Below are 27,056 nucleotides of genomic sequence, written 5' to 3' on the forward strand. Positions count from 1 at the left end.
TAAATTTAAATTAATAGTGGTGGAAGGTTTATGGAGGAAATAAGAAACTGAAATAAATGACGGATTACTGTTTATATGTCGTAAATTTGCTGAACCGAGTCATTTATTTAAGAGTTTAAATAAACGTTTAGTTTTAATAAATGTTTTGTTTAGTTGTTTTCATTGTGTCCCTGAAAGCACCATGCAGAAAAATGAACCTTTCTCTTTTTTTGTGTGTTTTGTAAGCGATGACAAGTAAAATTATTATTTGCCTCTTGCACAGACAAGTAAATACTCTGCAAAGTGTGTGAGTAGAGTGTGTTTCAGTGTTTAACTCTGCCGTAATTACACCTCGTTGTCCAGCACCTTGACGTGACATGTAGGACAGGACAGCGTGAATACAGCTTGTTGGAGTTGTTCTTTAATTGATCTCATTTCTCTCACGTCGCTCTTCATTTGTTCTCCGAATCTTTCTCTATGTCGCTGTGTATCACAGAGCGTCAGTCACTCACACTGATCAGTCTCGGTGTGTCTCGGTGTGTCCTGCTAACCGCGTGTGTGTGTGATCAGCAGCGGTGTAGAAATGGGAGATTTGAGCATATACTATGACAAATAACACAAATCCATAATCCCATCGCTATGTAGTCAAAGGCGTGGTTTGTATTGTAAAATATATGTTTCAATTATTAAAAAAATTCTCAATGCTCAGAAAGCCTATTTTGGGGGCGGAGTTCAGATTGTGATGTCACAAAATTAAATTTGGACCAATCACATCTGATATGCAAATATTTGCAGAACGACTACATGTTTTAACTACATATGTTTAAACTTTATAAACATCTAAGCTAGCTAGCGAGCTACAATAGTGAGTGACGAGCACATGGTGGTTGTCATGGTGATTTTATATTTAAAAATGATAAATAAATCAGCGACAATATGAGGATGTAGAGATCGAGACTCTGATACCGAAATCTCACTCCTGTGAGCTAGTTTGCCAGCAGTTAGCAAGCCACCTAGCTAATTTCGATTACCTTTCAATTACCTTAATTTACATAATCATGCATATTCATAGATAGGTACAATATGTCTGCAATATTACAATAGAAAACTGGGTTATTGCCATGTAATGGTCAGTTTCACTGTTTCGGGTTTATTGTGTTCATCCATCCCTGATATTAGCTACACCCCCATACATAGAAGCCCTGTTGCTCAGCCCTGCCCCTTTTTTCCAAAAAGAAAATGCAACCTGTTGTAAGGTGTATAGTGCTTATAATATTAAGGGTGTGTGAGTGGAAAGGACCTGGTTCCAGAGCGTGCCTGCTGGGATTTGAGAGTCATGTGGCCTGGAAAAGATTGAAATGGGAGCTCCTTCTCAGTGGTAATCACCTGACTGGTTCAAATGTTAGAGAGAGAGAGAGATAGAGAGAGAGAGAGAGAGCGAGAGAGAGAGAGGGAATACTATGAATAGTTGGCAATACAGTGAGAATTCCTACTGGGGCCCTGCATGTCCTCCAGACTGGGATCAGGTTTTGCTAACACCCCCCCAACCCCAACCCCATTAGCCATGGACAAATTCCATCTGTCAGCTAAAAAAAAAAGCTGTTAGACAAATAGTCACTCTTTCTCATTAAAGAAAACATAAACACACTGCAGGAACGATTTATCTAGCATCTGTAGCACTTCTGTTCACGCTTCAAAAGAGTTTCCCTTGATCCTGGTCAGGGTGGAGGTGGATCCGGAGTCTATCCCAGGAACTCTGGGTGTGTGAAGGGAATACACTTTGGATGGGATGCCAGTTCATCACCAGTGGGGCATCAGAGAAGCACTCATTCACACCTAGGGGCAGTTCAGTATAGCCAATCCACCTAGGAGGATTGGAGGAAACCTTAGAACTTGGATGAAACCTACATGGATACGGGGAGAACATATGAAATTCCGTACATGACAGCATCATGCTAAAGATGAACTAATGCTGTTCTAATGTTTGGGCAGCGTATAAATGAATAAGAGACAGATGAATCTGAACCGTGACTAAAACCAAGAAAATGACGCAGATTTAGGAACAGAATGTGTGAGAGACGTTCAGAGAAACATAGTGTTGGAGAAAGAAAAACATAATTTGTACACCCCCCCTCCCCTCCCCTCCCCCTAAATCCCTGGAGTAATCCCCACAATCCCATGGGCTTCGAGGCCATTTTGCTGTAATGCAGTCCTGATGGAGATGTTTATTCTTTGCTGGCCTTCGCCTAAGACGCCGGTATGGGCGTGTTTCCTGGAGCAGATTTTATTTTAACGTTTTTCCACCGGACAACAAATCTGTCACCCGTCCATCACATTTGGTCGTTATTGTCATTGCTGAGTGAGCTGTAGTGTAAATAAATTTAGATTTTGTTACCCTGTCATACAGGGTTTCACGAGAACCAAATAAGGGCATGTGGGCGGGGCAAAAATATTGTTCAAACACAGTGATGGCAGACTTGTCCAGATTAATGTCAGCGTTTCTCCCGCTCTTCAATAGAGCAGTTACTGTGTTATCGAATCTTTCATTTCCGAAATGACGTTTACATGGAAACGTCAACAGTTTTATCATAAAATTAACAAATTATATAATGTTTTTGCTTTGCTTTTATTAATTTAAGCACAGTAATGTTGTCTTATCTCTGTTTGATTTTATTTTCCATAACCGCTGACACATCTAAAAGCCGCCATCTTAAATTAGCCTGAATCCCAAAATGGCTTTGTATTCAATATATATGCTCACTACAGCGGGGATAGCAATGTAGGGTGTATACACGCTAAATAATGTGTTATATATCAGAAAAATTTGAATTTAAGATTTAGCCTCCGACTAAATGGTGGGAATAATTTTTTTTTTGCCTTATTGTCATCGGACAAAGTTTGGAGTGAAGATTATAAGTTTTGGCACCCCTGGCTCACTGTGTCTCGACAGTCTTTGTTAAATTTCATGTCAAAGAAAATCAATTTGCGAATTCCGAGTGTTGTTTTATTAATCGTGCTGATCACTAGTCGCCACTCCTTGACCTGTAAAATCTCTTAATCGTAAAAACGTCCGCCTGATTTTGATTTAGACGGTTTTTTAGTCATGATGAACACAGAACGGATCGATTAATGCAGTCGTTGTTTCCGACTCGGTCTCTCTTAAACGTGCGCTAAAAGCTAAGTATCGACAGAGTCGCCGATCTGAGCTGCAGCTTGACTACGCGGCATCTGTGTTAAGCAATCAATTATGAAAGTGATTTTTATCCCAAACACACACACACACACACACACACACATGCTCATAAATGCACACAGAGTGGCCTTTGAGTGACTCCTCTGATGATCTCGAGCGTGCTGAAAAGACTCCATTGAGACGCGGCGTGGAGTAATGGCGATTGAAACGCTGCCAAATCAGGAAGACAGCCACATTTTCCCCTCCTCCTCCTGCTTATCCATCGCAGAGTTAATAGAACGAGGCGAACAAATGGCCGTAATTAGCCGAGGAGATGTTATTTTTTCGTAGATCGTCCCTAACTGCTTATTCCTCGACTGCTTATTTCTTGGATTGAAGTATTGCTTACCGTTATCGAGGCAATTCGCATTAAAAAAAATCCCGCTTGTATTTACGTCGCTAAACCGTGCTTCCGGAAATTCTGGAAATGTCTGCGGCTGTGGTGGGTTCGTCCACAAAGCGTTTTCGTGCAGTTTTATAGCACCACTAAAACGCTTTCCACAAAAAAACCCAGCATCGTTAGTGTAATTAAAGTCGTTATTGCGGTGGCCTCGCCGTCTCCTCTTCTTCCTTCTTGCTCCCTCTCTTTTCTTCTTCTTCTTAGTCTCTCTCTCTCTCTCTCTCTCTCTCTCTGGAGGGTGTGTGGAGGATTTGCTCGTCTGATGGATAGGCCTGCACCGGCTAAATGGTCTCGAGGGGTACGGATGGCGCTGATGCTGGGCGAGAGAGAGGCTGTGGACCCTGAGATCTACCAGAGAACACACACTACTCTCTCTCTCTCTCTCTCTCTCTCTCTCTCTCAGAAACACACACAGCTTCCAGGTCCACCTGAATTGTTACCAGGTCCATTTGTTACTTTTTTTTCAGTTTGTGCAGTCATAGGAGAATAATCCACGATGAGGTGGTATGGTGCAGATTATTTTTCTATAACAGCACGTCCTGAAGTAATTTACCAACAATGACAATTATTACCGCAAAGCGTAAACTTGGAACGCTTAAAGTTCCAGTTGTGCTGACACTGGAGACTCCTTCCATAAATGTTAAATAAACTTCCAGAAAAAAACCCACACCAATCTCTGTGAGAGAACTGTTACTATAGAAACGATAGCTTATAAATAACAAACGAGCGCATTATTATAAACCACATGTCAGACTTGCAGCTGCACTACTGTTACTGCTGTTATAGGAAATGAATTAACACCTTCTGACCAATCAGAGTCCAGAATCCAACAGCGCTGTGGTGTAAAAGGTTCTCTATAACTGTTTGATGATCATTCTGTATTCGAGTCTTAATCTTCAAAGCAGTATTTTATTTTTAGTATAAAGTATACGTCTCATGTATATTCAGTAGCCTGTAATTAACATATTTAAACATAACTCATGTCAACCACTGAGTCAGACAGAAGCGTGTAATTCTAACGTCCGGATTCACCAGTCATGCTCCTCATGACGTTGGAATGAATCCATCACTGTTGAAATGAAGACCTGGCAACCCAGGGTCCTGTTCAGACGAGTACTTCTATAATAAAAACATCAAAAATAGACCTTAATGTGTCTCGTAGACTAAATTGCACCCTTGGTCTTTGTAGTTTCGTGTCTTTTGCACCGTATAGACGTGTGGTTATATTTATACACAGGCGTACTGTAATATAAATAATACTCTTAATAATAAAGAGGAGTATAGCGGTACGGTACGGACCTCGCTGTCCGGATGCGGTCTGATGCAGCGACTCGTATGTATGATTATTTGCCCAGGACATGTCCTGTGTCACAGGGAATATTTCTACGTGTGTCCAGTATAGGCCCTAGCGATAATTACACACTCCTCTGTTTCAGGCTTGGTGCAGTCACATAAAGACACGTGTTTCCTGAGAGTGTGTGTAACACCGACTTCTCATCAGGACGTCTTTATAGCTATATATAAATAAAACCCATCTATACACGTTACTGAAGCAGTGCGCCCGAGATCACATTCAGCTCCGGGATGAATACTGATCACGTCTGAGTCACGTCGAGGCTTTTATCGTCTCAATTAGCAAATGGCTGCAACAAGAGACGTTTACGAAATTAAATCCCAACAACCGGCAGTCTGAAATGAACTTTTTTTTTTCCTCTGGTCTGCACATTTTTATGCTTAATATTGAAACATTTTGCTCTGAGGTACTTCAGATCGTCTCCTCTGAAATATCGATTTTTATTAATGCCGTATCCAGAACGTCTCTTCTCTGGAGGTTAAATTCCTGGGGGGAAAAAATTCTGTATCCAAGACAGATTCTATGTTAATGATGATGTTTATGTCTGGGCACGTGGACATGGTTTGTTTGAGAGAATAAAGGGAGTGGATTTGTTTTGAAACGCATTTTTCCTTTGATGCACCAGAGATCAACGTTCAAAGCCGGAGTCCGACATCAAAGCAGATCTCTAGCTTTTCAATTAATATTCATTTTAATGTTTATTTTTCATCTTTGACCTTTTACCATCTAGCCCTCACATTCCTCCATCCTTCTTTTAGAAAATGTCTTCAACAGACATTCAAATGTCTGTTCTAACGTCTGTTGCTGTCTCTATTTTGCCTTGGAATTAATATGGATTCCCCGCCTTGTGCCCCATGCCCCCTGGGATAGACTCCAGGTTCCCCACGACCCAGTAAGGATAACCAATACAGTAAATGGATTGAATTAATATGGATTATTATTATTATTATTATTATTATTATTATTGCTTACACCACAGCGCTGTTGGGTTTCTGGGTTCTGCTTGCGCTGATGAATTTTCTGTGACTGCAGCTCTGACAGTAGTGCAGCTTTGAATCACAGGTTTATATCAATGCTCTCGTTCATTAGTAATACAGTACGGTATCGTTTCTATATTAACAGCTCATTCACAGGGACTTGTACTGTGGACGATCCACATAACCTGATTTTTAAAAAATCTGTAATTTGTAAGGAGACATATTTAACATTTATGGAAGGAGTCTTCACTGTCGGAACTTTGTAACATGACAGGCTGGGTTTATTTTAAAAACTTCGTATTATCTTCAAGAGAGGCTGGTGAGGGATCGACTGTAACGGAAAAGAGAACATTAACTCACTTGTGGTTGGCAGATTGCTGTAGTATAAGAGGAATAAACCACTTCAGGATGTGTTGTTATAGGAAAATAGTTATAAAATATTATTAAGTTGCAAAAAACCCCCAAATAATAATTATAATAAAACAAGTGGTGAGTGAGTTGCTGAGACAAACATGTTCTCTGTGGTGGATGAGCACGTTTCACATGTAGCGGGTGTTAATTTCCGATTCTGATAGCAACACTTGGGCTTAGAGCATCTCTCTCTCTCTCTCTCTCTCTCTCTCTCTGTCACTCTCTCTGTCTCTCTTTGTCTCTCTCTCTCTCTCTCTCTCTCTCCGTCTCTCTCTGTCTCTCTCTCTCTCAGAGTCCTGTGGGTGCTGAGTGCTGAATCAGCAATGCAGCAATCACACTACCTCTTTAAATATTCTGTCACTTCAGCAAGAGGAAGATAGAAGATGGGTTTATTATTAATTATATGCAGGCCAGATATGACTGATGACTCTGCGACGTTCTCGTACATGTCAGGAACGAAACATTCTGACTTTTTGGCCTAATAATAATAATAATAATAATAATAGGAACATGTTTTAGTATTTGTTTTGTTCTCTCTCTCTCTCTCCTCTCTCTCTCTCTCTCTCTCTCCATCCTCTGCGCACTGACGCTTTTCTAATCTCGGCCCGCTTTTTAACAGGCTTTTTAACGAGACACGCTCCATGTTTTTTTTTTTTTATTATTTTAATAGCGCCGGCGTTTGAAGTGAGGCTCTCCATTGTATGTCTCATCAGTGTTTCAAATTAGGCTTTAAAGATAGACATGACTTTCCATATATCAGCACTTTTTCATGTTTTTTTTCCCCGTCTCTCCTAATCTCTGCCCCCGTATCTTTCTCGCTCTCTCAGTTCGAGGAGGACGGATGTGGGTGTGAAGCGCATGAGCTTTTCTTGACACCTACACTCGCTGCTATTTGTAATCCATTTAGCTTGTGTCATAACTGGAAACACCTAGGTGTTGGTGGTCGAAACCACAGTACAGTTAGCGAGATAATAAACGGTTATCCTGTTGAGATAAGAGAACTCGGCTCATGTTCCAGAAACGATGTGAATGTTTAATAAGTTGCAGGGGTTTTTTTTACATTCTGTAGGTGAGAAGTGAATATTTTGTTCTATAGTTTGTTTTTCACTAATTTATGTAAATAAAAAAAAAAATCCATCGACAATCCATTTTGGCACAAGAATGACAAGAATGTGCGTGGTTCTGCTAAACAACAATGATGTACATGTTGTAGGGTTCTGTGTAGAACCTTGAAGCGTTAACTCTTTAACATTCCAGATTTAAAAGATCTTTTTAAAATCTAAAACGTGTATTGAATATTTAGAGAACTATTAATAAAGGGTTCTTAATGGATTAGTTGTTTGAGGTAGAACCATTTCTATTTAAAGAACCTTCTCAACAGTTCTTCGCTTTTCCAGAGAGTTCTTTGCACCTGAAAAATGATTCTTCAAAATCTTTTATACATAGCTATATATTCCAGTCCCTCCATGATTTCACGATTTTGTAATTGCAGAATTTAATGCAAAATCAGAATATTTCAAAATTAGCGCCGACTTTCTGCAGATTTGGGCCGAGATACGTCATGTGATGTCATCACAATGCACATTCAGCCAAAGCCCTCTTTGCTTCATGTGTTTCGAACATGAGTACAGCTAAAAGGTCTCATTTACCAACAAACAGCTGCATGCTGCAGGCAGTTGTAGCTCAGAGATTGTCTACTGCTCAGAAGGCCATGAGTTCAAACCCCAGCACTGCACCGCTGCCACTGTTGGGCCCTTGAGCAAGGCCCTTAACCCTCAACTGCTCAGATGTATAACTGAGATAAATGTAAGTCGCTTTGGATAAGGGCATCTGCCAAATGCCATAAAAAAACAACAACAATAAAAACCCAACACTGTGAAAGAGTGTGCAAAGCAATTGCAATTTTGCAAATTTTCACAGTTATCCACAAAGAAAACACAAAAATCTCTGCATAACAATAAAAAAAAAAGCTGCAGCAAAATCAAGCAATTTTTGCCACAACAATCACAAAAAACGCTGCAAAATCCTGTACAGACTGATGTTACATTTATTTCAGTTAGTAGGAAGATAAACAGTATGTTTGGAAATAACAGGTGCACAAATGGTCGTTACAGCGACTGAAATCACTGATTATACTTAAATCAAAGTGCCATGTCTAATATAAACAGGATTTTTAAGACGCCTCATTAAATTGAGCCACACACACACACACACACACACACACACACACACACACACAGGTTATTTCTGGAAAAAAACATTAAAGTAAATCGGGGTCAGAGCAGAGGGATTATGGGATAACGTGTAATGGCGGGATTTCAGGGTCAGTGTAATGCACTAAATAGTGTAAGAGCGAAATCCATCCAACATCGTAACTCTCACGTGACGTCCAAACAGTCCAAACACGTCTCCTGTTTAAATCTTCCAGAGAGACGAGTTAAGGTTGTGAGAAAACTAATGTGAAATTCAGTCAGTGTGTTAAGCAATGCACTGAAATGAAATATTTGGTGAAAATAAAGAAATCACTGCACATCCTGAAGCAAGTGCTAATTTATTTTCAGATTTATTATTATTATTATTATTATTATTATTATTATTGTTATCTATCTGTGCTAAAAAGCGTTTATTAATGAATGCTAAATTGACAAATTACGAGGTAATGAAAAATGAATGACAAGTCCGTCCTTTCAAAAGGACATTCCTCCATTTTTGAAAACAGATAAATCAATCATTTAAATTAACATGGAATATAAAACACGGAATATAAAAGTGGTTGTGCACGTAGCAAATAAAGTTATTTGGAAAAACTTTACCGGTGAAATTTTCAGCAATTGTACTGCTTTTGGAAATTTCCGTGTTGGGAATTTCAGTGTGTATTCTACTTGGAATCTATCTGATAGGAAAACACTAGGAATGTACATAGAACTTTCCTCAGAGGGACAAACCGAAGATGATTTCATCTTAAGTGTATTGTAAAGCTTCTTAAGGGTTCTTTGATTGACATGGGCTCTGAAAATGCTGACCCCACCCTTAACTCAAACCTTGACCTTTAATAATGTAGCATTTAATACGAATGGCATATTAGTCATCCATTAGATCAAGACAAATCAGGAAAAATCGCAGGAAATTCAGACATTTTTCCGTACTATAGTGCTATAAAGCGAGAACTAAATAAACACTCTCTGTTGGTTTTCTCAGGTAATATGTTTTTCTTTTACAGCCAAGATAGATGCTTTAATCTTATTTTTTCCTGACAGGTTGCTCCGCAGCTTTTGCACAACCCGGATCCAGGCTAATTTATTGAGTCGTGACAGTGCAGCTTAAACTCTATATATTAGTGTCTTTGTGCTGTGAAATGATCGTATAGCGACTCGCGGTTATTTTCAGATGATTCATCAGAACCCGCAGTGCGAGTGAGTCAGTGTAAGATATTGCGGTCACGGAAGAGGGGAAAAAAAAGAGGAAGATAGACGGGGAAACACAAGCCCAAAGAGCTGCCTGTGTAATATAATTAATCATGTGTGATAATCAGCATATTAAAGATGGATGATTTAGCATTATTACAGTTTTCTATACACTATAGCTACAGTGTTTACAGCTCTGAGACGAGTCTGTCTGTCCTTTTATAAACGAATGCGAGTTAGCGCTTTACACAAAGTCAAATTGAGACTTGTTGAGTTCTGCTCTTGGCCCGCGCCTTTGAAATCGAGAATGCACCGAGAAACCAATTAAGTGTGCCATGCTTCTTGAGTTTTGCATTTCAAAGCGGGTATTGATAGACAATGTGTGTTTGTGTGTGTATGTGTGTGTGTTTTCTGGCAGAGCAATCTTCACCCAATTGCCAGGTGTGTATAACCTGATAGCACCATGTGAGCGAGTCTGGTGCCTGGAACGTAAAGGACAAAAACTCAGCCACTGTGGTGATCAGCTTAAAAAAAAAACCAAAACAAACACAAAAACGTTAACTGCTTCCCGTCATTTTTAGCAATGCTAATGCTTGGGTGGGTGAAGCCGGGGGTTTTTTTTTCTTTAAGCCTGTTTGATCATTTTTTTCCCATCCTCACTCCCTGGTCTGTTCATGGACCACAGCAGGTTCACTTTAGCTCGAGCCCTACACAAATTACAGACTTACTTAGTGAGCGTCCATGTCCTGGCATCTTCATCCTCCCAGCTGTGGTTTTCTCTCCGGATAGTTTCTGGACTGGGACTAGCGTCTGAGATAAATGCTCCAAACATTCCCAGCTGGAAAATGTCCTGCAGTTGTTCTCTACGTTCGTGTGGTCACGTTACCAAGAACATGGCGGCTTCTGGTTCCGGGAATATTGTAGCGCTGCATATAGAGCCTTTTGAAAAATTTTAGTTTTAGATCTTGACATACAGTTTAAGTTTTACTTTGAATTACTTTTTGAGGTTGTTAGTATTTTGAGATAGAATACAATAATAAAATTGGAAAGCAGATAAGTAAAGAGTATATCAAGATAAGCATCACATCATGATAAAAATCGTACCATCACACACCAAGTTTGTCTCACAACTTCCTTTTATGTGGTACGTGTTAGTCGTGTGATCAGCATTCGATTTCCCATGATGCCATTTGGACAAGCAGCTGGTCAAACCAGAGAGAACTCAGAACCATACAGAACCCAAAACCAGAAAGAACACAGACCCAGACAGAACTTAGAACTAGAAGGAACTCTAAACCTGATGGAATCTTGAACCAGAAAGAAACTGAGAACCAGTAGAATCTCAGAGCCAGAAGAATTTTAGAACCAGAAGGAACATCGAACCAGAAGGAACTCTAAACCTGATGGAACCTTGAACCATATGGAACTGAAAACCTGAGGAATCTCTGAACCAGAAGAATTTTAGAACCAGAAAGAACTCTGAACCAGAAGGAACTCTAAACCTGATGGAACCTTGAACCATAACAAAACTGAGAACCAGTAGAATATTAAAACCAGAAGAATTTTAGAACCAAAAGTGTCTCAGAACCACATGGAACCTTGAACCAGACAGACCTTTGACCCTGATGGAACCATATGGAACTGAGAACCGGAAGACTCTCAGAACCAGATGGAACTCTAAACCACATGGAACCTTGAAACATATGGAACTGAAAACCTGAGGAATCTCTGAACCAGTAGAATTTTAGAACCAGAAAGAACTCATGGAACCTTGAACCAGACTGAACCCTGTATGTGTGCAAATCAAACTTCGGATTTTTTGGGGGGTTTTTTCGACATGGAAACCTCAATACTATACGCTCAACTTTTGAGTGGTTAAAGTCAGAACTCTGTTGCTAGGCAACCAAGAAATATGGATGCTGTATACAAGCAACTGTAGCTGATGACAGAGGTGTACGATCTCATCTCTCTATGTAGCATGTGTTTCGGTAAGACCGAGTTAAAAAAAAAAAATGAAACAGAATGATCAGGAACAAACATCAGCGTTTCTCTCAGATGTGTGGGTGAAGTATGAACAAGAGACTTTGAATGGCTTCAAACGCTTTTATGGGTTCTCGTATCTAGGCTTTTAAAGTCAGGAGCAAAAATTCCTGTTTACCCTCACATTAGCTGGTAAGTACAAAGCCAAGGAAAGGAAGAGAAGAAGCACACAATGTAATGCTGTCACGTGTAAACCTGATGTCCTTGTGGAGGAATATGTGTATCGACCGTCCTGTTCCTCCAGCAGCAGCGTAGCGTGAGTGTTTCATTAAAATGCTGCGAGCCGTGAATAGTGAATACGCACTAATTGCTGCACGGCCTCATCTGTATGCCTGTTTAAACGCCCCGCCTTGTGAAGCTTTACCTCTCATATTATATATATCTCTCGCTCATTCTCTCTCTCTCTCGCCCAGGGTGCTTGTTTGTTCTGATGTAACAAGAGTTTAAATAAGGATAGACTCCGGAGCCGCTCTAATACTACAGCAGGGAAAAGCAGTAGCACCTTCCATTTTAATGCACACTGCTCTCTCTCTCTCTCTCTCTCTTTCACACACACACACACACACACACATGGCTTGATCTGTTATCTGATCCACACACAGACACAGACACCCACACACACGGAGGAGAGGAAACACGACACGCTGTCGGGGTTCGTAATGAGATAAAAAGCTCACCTAGCATCTCTAGCAACGTCAAGACAAGTGGATTAGCATCTAAAATCTTTCAAAGATGTCATTACACAAATAACGCGTCAGACTCAGCGGGACGAGTCGACTTAAACAAATCACACTCACGTTTGAGCCTCGGACTCTGTTCGAGTGCGGAGCGTCTGTTACGTGTAGCATTATTTCACTCTTGAATGTATTCTGTGTTTAATTAATTATAAGAGTTGTAAATTAATAAAATTAGCAAGGATCCATGATGACTCCAGAAACGGAGGGGTTGTTAAAAAAATAATCAGATCAACATTACAAAAAAAGCGCTATGAATTTTAAGTTTCCTTCTAATTTTTTTGGGGGAAAAAAAAACAAAACCAGCAACAATTTAATTGTATTTATTCCACTTTGAGTTTCCTTGTATTTTTTTTTAATTATAAACAATTGTACTTGTACTTAATACATTTGTAAGATTCCTTTTATTTATCTACTTATTTTCTTTTTATTTTATATTTTTCAATGTGATCTCCTTGTGTTTATTCCATATTTAATCAAGTTTCTGTTTATTTTTTAATTCTGATAAAAAAAAAACAATTTCCTTGCATTTCATTCCATTTTAAGTTTTCTTATATAAATTATATATATATATATATATATATATATATATATATATATATATATATATATATATATATATATATACACACCTTTTTCAGATTTTTTCAGATCTTTCACACACAAGATAAAGCTATGGTGCTTACTAAGCGAGCTGAGCTACAGTTTTCAGTGCTCGTTTGAAAAATATTCGCACGGTAGACAAATCATTTGGTTTAGACAATTTATTATATTTATTTGTTTCCAAAATGAGTAATAATTTTCTCATATTTCAGTCATTTGGTCAATTTTTTAGTTTAGATCTAGGTCACAAATCCACATCTGTACACAGAATTTGTATTTTTTTAAAAAAAGCCTCCGATGCGGTTTTGCCTCAAGTGGCGGTCACATTAGACTCTCAGCATGTGACATTTCTTCAGAGACCGCTGCGAATATGGGCGGCAACCAGATATTACATCACGTGCCAAGGCGTCTGTTTTTGTTATCCTCACATCATGGATTCTGACGTGCTTTGCACCGTTATTAATATTTGTTTCGATGTTAAAATATACCATCTGTTCCTGTACGCAGCGACGCCGCAATCCAGACAGCTTCGCTCTTGATGTTGGTTTTCTATTCTTTTAAAGCTGTGTTGTATAAAACGGGACGGTGTGACACTGCTATAATCAGTGCTTCCTCCGACTTGGATTTTCTGAAGCGGTCATGCCGTGACGTGTCAGTCTTCTATTGGTCACACGTCTTCACGCGATATGAGCTCGCAGGTCAGAGTTCACCAATCTTGAAGTTTGCAACACAGTGAAATGCGGATCTTCTTCGCAGCGACCTTGCGTTTCCGGTCTCCAGCATTTGCATGCGTATGAAGGGAAGTCAGTGGTAATGTTCGCATGCTGAAAGTCTAGTGTGACCGCAGCGTCAAACAGCTTCGAACTATACGCGCTCACTACATCGAGTGGATGTGTACAGACCGTAGATATACTCTATGCAGTGCATTATATGCCTTATACGCCGTGTTAGAAACTGTTAAATGAAATATGGCTTTAAGAGCGCACACTTTGTTTCTGTTTATGTCATTACAGAACCAATACATAATTAGAAAATATATATTCATACAAGAAGCAAAACAAGGATCATAAACTTTCATTAAATTTCAGCATTTCATTAAGCGATTAAAGTAGAGCATGATGTCACAAACTCTCCAGTGTGGATTAGTGTAACAATGTGAACAGCACTCTGACGTTCCTACCACACTAACACGCTTTTAAATCAGAGCGGGTTTCAGAGACAGCGCTGAAGGATTACAGTGGGCCGGTCGATCCTAAACACCCGGCCTGAGAGCTTTAAAGCTCCGTGTGTGTGTGTGTGTGTGAGAGAGAGAGAGAGAGAGAGAGAGAAACAGAAGATGCTGCTAATCAGGCAGTGGCCCAGCAGGTGCTTGGAGACCTTCAACTGGCAAAACGCCACACGACGTTCTCCAACAGATTTTCTAACTAAAAGCCCTAAGCTTTGTCTCTGAGCTGTGAGAGGCGGCTCAGTTCGGACGTCCTAATCTACACTGGGTTTCACACTGCTGGGACTCAAATCTGTCTCCACTTGAGCTGGAAAGACATTTTTCATATAAAAAATATATAAATATATATCAGTGCTGGTCTCTTTGTGGCTCATGTCCAGCCATTAAAAAGTGGTTTTATTGTTCTGTTATATCCCTGCTGGCGAAAGAATGACTTCAGGATGTCCTCAGAAGTTACAAGGACGTTATTTTGTAGCACAAAGAATCAGAATTTTCCAGAAACGTCTTCCAGCTCGTATAGATACGCATGTTATCAAACGTCCTTTTAATGTCGCAACTGCACTACCAGAAAATCCGTATAACCTTTTTCACGTAATGTTTTTCCCAACTGACCAAAACTGCCAAATGTCAATGTCGTAACATGTTATAAATAGCTAATAAACACTGCATGTGTGTGTGTGTGTGGTCCTGTTATGGTAAAATAATCAGCGACGAGGTGGTGTGATGAAACAGAGTTGATTATTTTACTATAGCAGCACGTCCATAAGTGTTATATTCCTCTTGTACCACGGCAGTTTGTCAACGATGACATTTTTATTCATTAAACAACGATGTGTCATACATGTAATCAATTTAGAGTTACGTCTAACATCGTGTAATGCCAGTGAAACAAGTTACTTCCTGTTCTCGTTTACGTTTTAGCAGTTATAAACAGTCGTTACAAAGCGCTGACACTGGAGACTCCTTCCAAACGTGTTACATAATCGTCTCCGTCACCATAAATACTATTACACACGTTTTTAAATCCGCCGTACAAGTCTCTGTGAACGAGCTGTTACTATAGAAACAATAACATTAATCATGAAATAAGTTTCATAAGAACCGGTTGTTGTACCTCTGAGGTACGTTAACGTCACGCACATCTGCCACACATCTGTCTTTGAAACTGCTTATAAGCTTCATTATTTTTGTTATTGTCTTGATCAACGTTTTCCCTGAGTGCACGCACGTACACACACACACACACACACACACACAAACATACACACTCACACACACACTTCCTCATTAGAGCCACGAGTGTGTCATTTAGCGGATTTCGGCCCTACCCTGTTTTTTTTCTAGCCCCGCCCCCTTTTTACAGCTCATGTACAAGAAATTTAAATAAGTTTTCATTAGTCAGTGTTGAAAAACACCGAATGTAGAAATTTGTATAAATTTCCCATAAATTCACCGGTAGAGTGAAAAAAAAGCTGCAAAGAGGAAGTGAATTCTTTACTTCCTCATCTACACTACACGGTTTTTTCCTCTGCTGCTCTGTCTGTTTTTTTCTCCTCTTCTTCTCATTTCCTTCTGTCTTAATTGATTAGGTCTGATTAGAATCAACTGAAGTGCTTTTCTGAGACAACAATCACACACAAAATAGAATATTTAGGATTCGCTTTTATTGATTTAACCAATGTTGGCTTATCGATAATATTTAGCGCCGGTTAAAATCCATCATCAAGTGAAGCATCCTGCTATGTTTGTGCCCTACATAGGGAGCTAGGCGTCCTACCTAGGGCCCTACATTCATGGTGTAGGACACCGTTCGAGATTCAGCCACAGACAATCCTCGTCTCATCACGTTTTTTTTACAGCGTCATCTCTGTATTGTTGGTAGCCGTTAAAGTATTGGCACCGGAGGTTGTTTGACTGAAATATCTGACACACACACACACACACACACACACATTTTATCATCAAATAAAATAAAATGAAGGTGGTGTAGGTGTGAAGCCGAGATACACGACTTGTTTCATGTGGTTAAGTCTGCCAAGAGAAAGAGGCTCGCATAGTAACGTGCTTCAAAGTGTTTTCTAACACACACACACACACACACACACACACACCTCTTGTTCAGTAACAGCGGCATGTGGAATGCACCACCACAGAGCACTTTTGTTTCACTGCACCGGATGTATCACCGTCCTGAGAGGTGTTTTGAGCTCACCTGATGTGACAGTTTCAGACTACGGCTCTTACACAACCACCCCAACACACACAAACACACACACACACACACACAGAGTGATATTACATAATGTCTGAGCCATGTGTCATATAACTGAAACCCAGAGCCATGTTTTTTTTCCTGCAGTTACAGAAATGTCTAACCCCTGAGACACGTCGGTTCACATTCCTCATCCTCATCACTACACTCCTCTGCTTTTATTTTTATAAATACTGTGTTCTGAGGTGAATAAGTGAAGAATAACATGGGACTTTAATGTCTTAAGTTCATTCTTAGCTCCTAAAACGTTAGCAACTGTCTTTTCTGGAATGTATCACAAAGATGCTTTGTTTACCAAGCTTACAATGCAGAGAATGGCATTCTGTGTTTAGCCCTGCCCCTTTGTCTTATTAAGTCAACATGAGAACAGTACTGGATCAGTATGAAATCAGTAGGATCAGATTATTATTGGATTAGTGTCAAATCAGTATCAGATCAGTGTCAGATCAGTATCAGAGAAATTTTTTATGAGTATCACATCAGTTTTGATCAGTACTGAATCAGTAAATAGATCAATATCGAATCAGTAATTATGTCAGTACTGAATCAGTAATTAGATCAGTATTGAATCAATAATTAGATCAGTACTGAATCAGTAATAACGTCAGGACTGAATCAGTAATTAGATCAGTACTGATTCAGTAATCTGATCAGAATCAAATCTGTACTTAAATCAGAATCAAATCAGCAATCAGATCCGTACTGAATCAGTAATTAGATCAGTACTGAATAAGTAATTAGATCACAATCAAATCAGTAATTATATCAGAATCAAATCAGTAATCAGATCCGTACTGAATCAGTAATTAGATCAGAATCAAATAAGTAATCAGATCCGTACTGAATCAGTAATTAGATCAGTACTGAATCAGTAATTAGATCAGGGCTGAATCAGTAATTAGATCAGAATCAAATCAGTTATTGGCTCAGTATCAGGTATTGGCCATGACTCTTATTGGAGTCTTATTAGAGATTAGAAGTGTTAGAGATGACCCGATCCCACATTTTCTTGTCTGATGCCATTACTGAAACCTCGATTATCATCCGATGTTGATACAGATCCGATATATATTTATCAACTACTTACCCTTTCATTGTTAATTGAAGCTCTTCAGTCCCGATGATCTAAACTGTCTGTACTGAGACTACTGAAACACTCGACTTCTGTACAGGAAGAACCACACAGCCACAAAACACAAAACCAGTGCCATGGTAACGTGGTTGAATACTGTTATCATTATGTGACCTTTACATGGTGTTAAATGTACATTACTCTACAAGCAATTCTGTCAGATATCAGGATTTCAGAGATTTGTTTTGTACCTGATCCGATCTTGTTTTTCTGCTGATATTGACCTGACACCGATACCAGACACATCGACATCGGCGCAATTCCTAAAACCCTTTCATTTGTAGAGTGCAAGTTCATAAAAACGAGGACTTTCAACTCAAAATCCCTGTGAATAACAGCTCTCAGCGGAGAGGTTTGCAGCTGAAGTGCATTTATGTCGTAATTTTTGTCATGTTTACTCCAGTGTTTACTTGTTGTATAAATCTCCTGCTCATTTTCAGTGTGTTTACGCTGCTAAATGTTGGTCTGTGTGTGTGCTTGTGTTTGTGCTGTATGTAAGTGTTTACTCAAAGGCAAGCTTAAGACACTATGCGCTGTGTGTAGTAATACACACTCTGTTTACATTAATGTGCGTGTGCGTGTGCGTGTGTGTGTGTGACCCATGTGTCATGTCTCTGAGAACGGCACCGAGGGCCATCAGCACTCGTCGTGATTCCCAGAATCCTCGGCAGCGGACACATGACTAGAATTCCACACGCATGAGTGAGCCTCTGTTTCTTTCCCTTGACCATCCTGCGAGGTCAGAGGTCACACACCCACATCGGAAGCTGATTGGCGTGACCCTAACCCCTGGGTTCTCGAGACTAGGTGAACGTCGCAAACTGTCCGGTTGAGAGACACGTTTCGGTGTCTGAGTATGAGACGGATGAGATGGAGACGGTTCTTGTGGTCTGAGGTCTGAAGCTTTACGGCAGAAATAAATTTCCATTTCCAAACGCAGTCCATCAGACACACGTCCTGTTTTAGCACTATAGGAAGAGCGTTATTTATCTCACAGCACTCTGATCATCATAACATCCTGTCTAGGTATAGGCGTCGCCAGAAAAAAGGCTAAAAGCACAGCATAGCTTTAACCTCTTCATCCATATGGTTGTTGTAGCAGTGTGTGTGTGTGTATGTGAGCGAGACCTGTAAACACACACATTTCCGTCCTCTGTGCTGTAATTCTCTGAGCTGAAAAGCTCACTGCAGCTAAAGTAATACACATCGACTCGTGTTGCTCAAGCACTGTTGAACTATTTACGACTCTCCTAATCGTCCACTAACAGGGTTTCCATTAAGTCCCAGCGCTGTGCGATTTATGGCCTCTTTTGGGCTCGAACATCGTACATCCTCTCTACCTGGAGTTAGTCAGCTTGCTGTCGGAGTCTGGGATTTTTTTGTTTGTTTATTTGTTGGTTTTTTTGCACACTAATGCACACGATCTAATAACGATAAAGCATTAGGGCTGGACGATACGACAAAATAATAATATCGATATTGGAATAAATTATATCACGATACACTTTTCTCAGATGTTGTGATTTCATACAAAGATTGTAGATTGTATGTATATTGCTGTAGAGCAACGGTGCCTTCAAAGATAATTAAATGAAATGTTTCTACATTAATAAATACTATAAGAGCAGTAAACAGTAATAAATGAAACGAAGTCAAGATCCGGTGTGATGACCCTTTGCTTTAAAAAAAAAATTGTAGTCTCAAGGCCTGTTCAAACCGGGACATTTGTTCAGCGCGTTAAACGGTCTGTTTAACGCCCCATGTCTAAATCAATGGCTGTCAATGGGAGTGTTCACACCCAGGCGTAAAATGCGTGGCAAATTTTTTTAACTTCATGTGCCAGAGCTGCTGAAGTTACATAAAAGTACGACTTGAAGGCTCTCAAGTACAAAACCGATGAAGAAGAAGCCGAAAAAGAAGACGAAGAAGAACATGCATGCACCCACCATTTTAGTGAGAGTGTGCATAAGGAACAAACCCAAAATAAAATGCTCACTGCTAATAAATCCTATGTATAAATTGCATGAAACTTTAACGAATGAGTAGCAACACAACTGAGCTAAAGCCTCAAGTCAGGCCATATTCTAGTTCAAAACTGACCAGAACTTCATGACTCATTTATTATGTTATGGCTATATTTTTGACGACACTGAAATGCAAGCATATATTCTAAATGATCCATTTAATTCTTTCAGTGTTGTTTTCTACACTAAATAGCATTGTTTGTTTCTTTGTCTCTTCCCTGCAAATACAAATGATTATCTGCTGACTGATAGTCCATTGTATTTATTTTGCACCTGGCATATATATATATATAATAATATAGCCAAGTGCCCCATTATTGCATCATTATATTATCATATTTACCACAAAAAAGATTATTCATAGTCAACACTGCATCAGTTTGCAGGAACATTAACATTTTTGGGCACAACAATAGTTGTCTTATACCCAACCCCTCCCAATTAAAAAAATAAATAAAATTCAAATCATTACATATTTAAAGGGTGTATACTGCTTTAAAGAAGTATTTGTTTCTCAATACAATGTCTCATAATTATTCATGAACCTGCGTGTTCTCATCCTATGAGAAGATGCTGTCTGTTAATTATTCAAGACAGCATGTGGTGCTTTCCTACAGATGTAGTAGATGAGAGAGGCGTTCAAATGGGTCGCAGGTGTTTGTTTCAGTGGTGTAAGAGTTCGAGTGTGTTTATTCAGGAGCGCTGTGAGAATTGGAGAAAGGTGGACTTCGGACTTGCTCATGAAATCAGTTTGCGTCTACACAATGATGCGGTACTCAGTCTCGAGGACTTTTCCATCTCTTCAAATGCAGTGTCTAATTTTTAACCATGACAGTTTTACTTGCCTTTTGAGCTAATTAAACCGCTTAAAGCTCCACAGGCCATCACGTGCAAAACTATACAACGAGAGTCCGTGTTGAAGGAAAGAGCCTTCGCCTTTTATTCGTGAAAAGCTCGAGCCTATTAGCTACTACTATTCCAACATTTCTCTCATCCGCACTACCTCCAGTTTTATTTTTGTTTTCCTCCATAGTCATACCAGGGGCTAATGGTTCAAATAGACAGGGCAGAGGACATGCACCGCTATCTATTGTGTCTCCATTTAGCCCTGGGGATTCAGGAGGAGAGAAGTCCTCTGTCTCATCTGCAAACTTTTTCATCACTATCCATCTTTATTGTGAGTGTTCTGAAGGCTTGCCCCCTCTTCCACCCCGCGTTTTCCTGCCATGCACACTCACCCTCCCCTCTTCCTCCCCTGCCTTTCCCTGCCACGCCCACTCCCCCTCCCTTCTTCTCACAGCCATCCAAGCCCATTTAAGCTGCATTTGTCAAAAACTTTGAGAAGTAGCTGAAAGAGGGAGGTTTCATGACCCTTTAAAGACGTAAATACTGGCTCTCTTCTTCTTCTCAGTGATAAGCGGGTGTCAGAAAATTGTGCAGCACCACCTTGTGTACCGGGGTATTTCTGCCAAAGAGGGATTTGGCTAATGCGTGTTGTGATGACATCACATGACGCATCATGACTCAAATCCGCGGTAGTTTTGAAAACTACAAGCTCCTCTGACTATTGCGCAGTTTGCTTGATTTTGCGTTCACTTCTGCGATCGCAAAGTCACAATATCCAGGAGGGACTGACTGAACCAGCCACAGTTCTTCTGAAGACTCTGACTGTCACGCTCGCTTCTTATTTTTTGCAGCAGCCTTCATTGTGTTTTTTTTGTCTGAAAAGTGTCTATTACGTAATGTGCTGCTTTCTTTAAATGTTAAATACAAGCATTTAATTCTGTGCTGGAAAACTGTTTGGAAAACTAAAGTGTTTTTGTACTGACTCGATAATGTAGATAAAATAAAAATCTGTAACAAAGTAAGTATTAAAAATAAAACAGGATGCCTAAGACGTTTACACAGAAGTGTGTGTATATCATCATACACATATGTGCATCGCAGAAACCATGTGATTGATACGATTCTGTGGCCTGAAGCATAAAAAATCGGGCATTTTGGCAATTTAACCCCGCCCACTCACATTTATGATCATTTTTTATAAAATGCAAAAACCTCTTTTTGAAAATTTGTCTTAGGATCATTGCAACATCTTTACAAAATTTGTAAATTATTATTATTATTATTATTATTATTATTATTATAAATATTTTTATTTATGTAGAACATAAAAACTTATTTGTTTGCACAAAAGTGTCCACTTTACATTGTAAATAATTTACATAAAATATATTTTTAGATTTATATTTAGGGTTTGTTTTTTTTTAATAAAATCTCAAAACCATAAATAATTTTGAATTCTATAATATCTGCTTTTTATTAAAAACACCACCAAAAAAAAACACAAATCTGAAGTGCATGTACTTTTCTCAGCTTCCAAGCTCAATATGGATTTCCTTAAAGAGCAGGAATGAATCATTTCCGTTCCCCCGTGCGTTTTTAACACAAGATTTCTGTTTAAAAATCAGCCCACGGACAATTCATTAGTGCTATGGCTAAATAGCTGCGTGAATTCCTCGTGCAGCTCGGCACATTAAAGTCACATTAGCATTAGAGCAGTTCCGATATATAACACAACGTCAGCACAGTGTTAGCCTTTAAATAAAGTACTGAACTTTCAGAGTACTGAATTGGTTTTTACTTTCCATTCTGCTCAGTATTACTGACATGAAGCTCGTAAAGAATAAAGGGGGGGGGGGGTTAACGGGGTTACGTCAGTGTTGACATAAACGATTACAATAATCACACGCATGCAGGGGGGTAAATATAGAAACCGGCCAGACACAATGCTAACACAAAGCTAACACAGCTGCTCCGAGACTGAAAAGGCCAAAGAGAGATTGTGTGTGTGTGTGTGTGTGTGTGATGTCATTGAATGGGTTCAGATTTCAGACGTGTGCTCTTCAGTTCACCCAGTTCACCATTCAGATGAACAAGTGGAGGTGTGGGTGTGTGTGTGTGTGTGTGTGTGTGAGGGATACGCCCATCCAGTTTGATCTCAAGTTGACCTTATGTAGTGGGACACCTGCTCTACACAGGGAAACGTATAGATGTGTGGGGGCAGCTGTTGTTCTGCACACACACACACACAAAATATCAAATCTAGAACATTTAAGGGTTCCTCGTTTGTCCCTCTGTAGAACTGTTCCAATCTAGATCCTTTATAGAAGGGGTGTCCAATCTTATCTGGAGAGGTCCAGTGTGGGTGCAGGTTTTCATTTCAAGCAAGCAGGAGGCACACCTGATTCCACCTGTTTAATCAGTTGATCTTGGCTTTCAATAGACTCAGGTGTGGCTTCTGCTTGGTTGGAATGAAAACCTGCACCCACACCGGCCCTTTGCGGATAAGATTGGACAACCCTGCTTTATAGGAAGCTTCGAACCCTTAATTATCCAAAGAACCCGTGAGTGCACCTCAATGTTCTATTCCTAATTCCTAATACTTAAACAATAAAATTTGTTCTATTTAAACACACTTACATCAGTGCTTCGTTATAATACAGATTTTGGGGGCGGAGCTACGTACGAGCTCAGTTTGTGACGTCGTTAAATAAACTCCACGGCTTTCAACCAATGTCTGATGTGCAAGTTATTAAAGGAGGACGATGTTGTACTGGAAACCTTTAAGCTGCGTGCTAATCTATCTAATGTTAGTGATGAACAAATCATGGTTGCTGTGGTAAAATGATGTTTTTACATGGTTGGCTGGTGTTAAATAAATCCGAGGAAGCAAATCGAGACACTGAAATCTCACTGACTAACGTGAGCTGGTTTACTTGCAGCTAGCTATGGATGGAACATGGGGGCGTTTCCAAATTTGCATGTTTATTAATGAATCATGCTTCTTTTTTAATGAGGGGTAAAGATGTAGAGATGGTTTACACTGAGACGTTTGATATTACACGATTGCTGGTGTGAACGGAGGATGACAAGCAGAGGAGGAAGAAGGAGCGTAAAAAAAGAGCGTTTAATAAAAATCGAAACGAGGAGAGGGCCGACCCAGGCAGGGGGGCTCAGCGGTACAGAGCAGTGCATCCTGGGAAATGACAGATTTTTTTGCGAGTGATCGATCGATAGCCTTCTTTCTCTCCGGCAGTCGAACTCACCTCCTGTGGTTCCTCAGGCTATTAATCCCAGTGCCTGTAATTTCCTCCCACACACACTACCAACTACACACACACACACACACACACACACACACACACACCGAGCACTTCTGGGAAACTCATCATCATCGCTGTTTTTTTTTTTTTGTGAGATTTTTATTCACAACAATTGCATTATTGTTGTGTCTCGAGTCAGACTGTGCACAATTCAAGTCCAGATTTTTTTTTTTAGTCAGGTTGAATTTGAACACATTTTTAAATCTCTCCATATTAAATCATATCAGTGGAAATCACAATCATCACCAAAAATATAACGTTCTGTACTCTGTCTGTAGACATTTCCTTAGATGATGTAATGGTTCATGCAGAAAGATTCATTGTTTCCTTGGATTTGTTACATTTCTTGACCATTTTCTCAAAACGGGTCATCGGTGTTTCTCATTTTTCTGTTTTGCGTAATCTTCCATTAAACGAGGGTTAACCCTAAGCCTAACCCTAATCCTAACGAGTTGATATTTTTCCACTTCAAAATGTCTTCTTGTTTTTAATGATGTCACAGTGCACGTGAGGGCGTGTTGTTGTTTTTTAACGTTACTTATTTTCCCCAATAAAATCAAATCCCAAATCAAATTCCCAGCTGAATACTATGTTTCTGAATCAGTTTAATATATATTAGTATTTTGATCATCTCTTTTCTGAAAGTCTGAACAATGGAAATAATATAAATAAAATGTTAAATATAAAAATGATGCAAATTATCACATATTTAACGAACTGTTGTTTTATTATTTATTATAATATTACATTATATTATACTATAATATAATATTGTGTGTGATTCCTGTTATATAATATAAGTGTGTGATTCCTGTTTTCTGTTCTGTTGTCTGAGTGAATTAGCGAGAGTGCACCAGCTGTAAATAAGGCCACGCCCCTCTACACCTTCATCACCCTTTTTCCTTGGTGGGGTTTTTTTTTGTGACTTATGTTTGCATTTCACATAGATGTTCATCAGTGTGTGAAAGAAATGAGTTCTCACATACGTCCTCACCTTACAACTTCTCGGCTCTCTTCACTCGCACGGGAAAAGTCTTAACGAAACGGCGAGAGCGTTGCGGTCGTCCCGAGCGAGACTTGATTACACGCTAATGGAATAATGATTTCTTAATCAGAGTAACCTCTGTACTCCTGCAAGGTCTTTTTGTTTTTCCTGGTTTGGAATGTGGCGGTAAATCTCTAGCTCGATTCTCAAGGTGACGATGTTCAGTCTTTGGCATTGACATTCTTCTGATCTTTAGTTTTGTTTTGTCTCTGTCTCTCCAGGATGTCTATTACTCGCATCGTCCCAAGGAGAAGGTCCGAGTGGACAGCAACAATGAGAACTCTGTGCCCAAAGACTTGACGGACGAGAGTCCGGACAACAGTAACTTCAACAAGCGGCAGCCCGAGAAGGCCAAGAGCTCCAACGAGCTCGTCCACTACGGCCAGAACAGCACGGGGGCGGGGCTCCGTCATGACTCTGTCCTCACGCCACTCCCTCCACGCCATTACAACCAAAAGGTGAAGAGGTCGGTCATTGCCACGTCTGATATCAAATATGACCAGCCGCCCAAATGCGAGATCACGGGCAAGGAGGCCATCTCAGCTCTGTCGCGTGCTAAAACCAAGGAGTGCAGACAGCAGATCGCTGAGGTGTACTGTCGACACAAAGACAAGCAGCTCATGCCTGAGAAAGTCACTCGCTACTGCCCCCTAGAGGGTGAGTACACTCCATATATTTTTTTAATTTAATTTATTAAAATTTTCGCAGATACCAAGTTATTATCACCATGAATGAAAGTCAATAAACAAGCTTTTGAATTCATTTGCAACTAAGTATGGCTACCGAAAACAGGAAGTGACGCAATATCTCAGCACCAGCTTGATAGTCTACCTTCAAATTTAGTATATCTCCTAGGGAACAAGCGCAGATGGTACCACCAGCTTCTGTCTGAAGTGGTCAGGCCAAAAAGTGCTTGGCCCCCTTAATCGCTGCTGATTTCTGGTTGTTCCTGCTTCCGTTCTTTTCTCAGTTGGACTAATTAAGAAAATATGAATGAAAAGCTCATTTCAACACTATTTTAAGTGCAACCTTTGTTCAGTCTCAATGGGTTATCACAATGTTGGAATTTAAAATGTAAAAATGGAATAGGAATAGACGCTGTTGATGCGCAGATTCCTTTCATATTTGGCTTCAAGTCTGTACTGAATGTTTTGTGGTTTAGATGGAGCTAGCATTTATTGTTTATTTGACAGAATCAGAGTTTATTCAGTCAGTTAATATATATACATACACATATATATATATATATATATATATATATATATATATATTTATTTATTTATTTATTTATTTATTTATTTATTTATTTATTTATCAAACCCTTTCATTATAATGATTGATTACAGAAATAGCTATTTTTCGACAAGCAGGAAAAATATTATCGGAGCGTGGTGGGAATGGAAGATAAATAAAAGTAAAGATAATGGACGTTTTCCTGAATTAATTGCAGTGCTGTCAGTGGAGGTTTATGGAGGGGCTTCATTAAGCCTCACAGGACTGGCAACAGACAGCCATGGTACTTGTAATTACAATCAGAGACAGGCTGGAAATGAGATTGTGGATTTCCGTGCCAGCTTAGACGCTTGTAATTGCCACGCTGAGCAGTGTGTTCTTTTTCTTTTTTTTCCTTTTTAAAACTTTCTCTCCCGTTCCAAAAGCTGACTAGAGAAAACATATTCATGTAATTATGCAGTGTTTTGTGCCTTGAACGCAAATCAGGGTGGCGGATGTGTTTAAGTAGAGCGTTGATGGGTCTGTTTGAGACTTCTGAACAGAGACGTTTCCGGAAACCCAGCACTTTCTGACAGCTATGATGAGACCGTCTCCATGGAGACCAGAATCCGGGATCTGGAGGGCGTCGAGGCGAGAGTAATTCTAGCTAACCATACCAAACCACATGGACGTTATGTGTGTGTGTGTGTGTGTGTGTGTATCGAGCTTCATGTAATTATTGGATGAGGCAATCGATGAAGGCTTTGAAGGCAAACGCCAGTGGCTTTTCCTCCCGCAGTGTCTCAGCCTATGTGAAAATCAGACCACAGAAGAGTCATGCCAGGT

At 39.7% G+C, this 27,056-nt stretch overlaps 1 protein-coding gene across 1 annotated transcript in view; it reads left to right on the forward strand.

Annotated features, from left to right (window-relative positions):
- Positions 1–27,056, forward strand: part of xylt1 (xylosyltransferase I) — a 71,183-nt gene that overhangs the window by 13,734 nt on the left and 30,393 nt on the right. The window contains exon 2 of the mRNA XM_053652320.1: positions 25,220–25,655. Coding sequence (XP_053508295.1) covers positions 25,220–25,655 — 436 coding nt within the window. The remainder of the gene's footprint in view (positions 1–25,219; positions 25,656–27,056) is intronic.

The sequence above is a fragment of the Ictalurus furcatus genome, chromosome 2, assembly GCF_023375685.1.
Source record: "Ictalurus furcatus strain D&B chromosome 2, Billie_1.0, whole genome shotgun sequence".
NCBI classification, from domain to species: domain Eukaryota; kingdom Metazoa; phylum Chordata; class Actinopteri; order Siluriformes; family Ictaluridae; genus Ictalurus; species Ictalurus furcatus.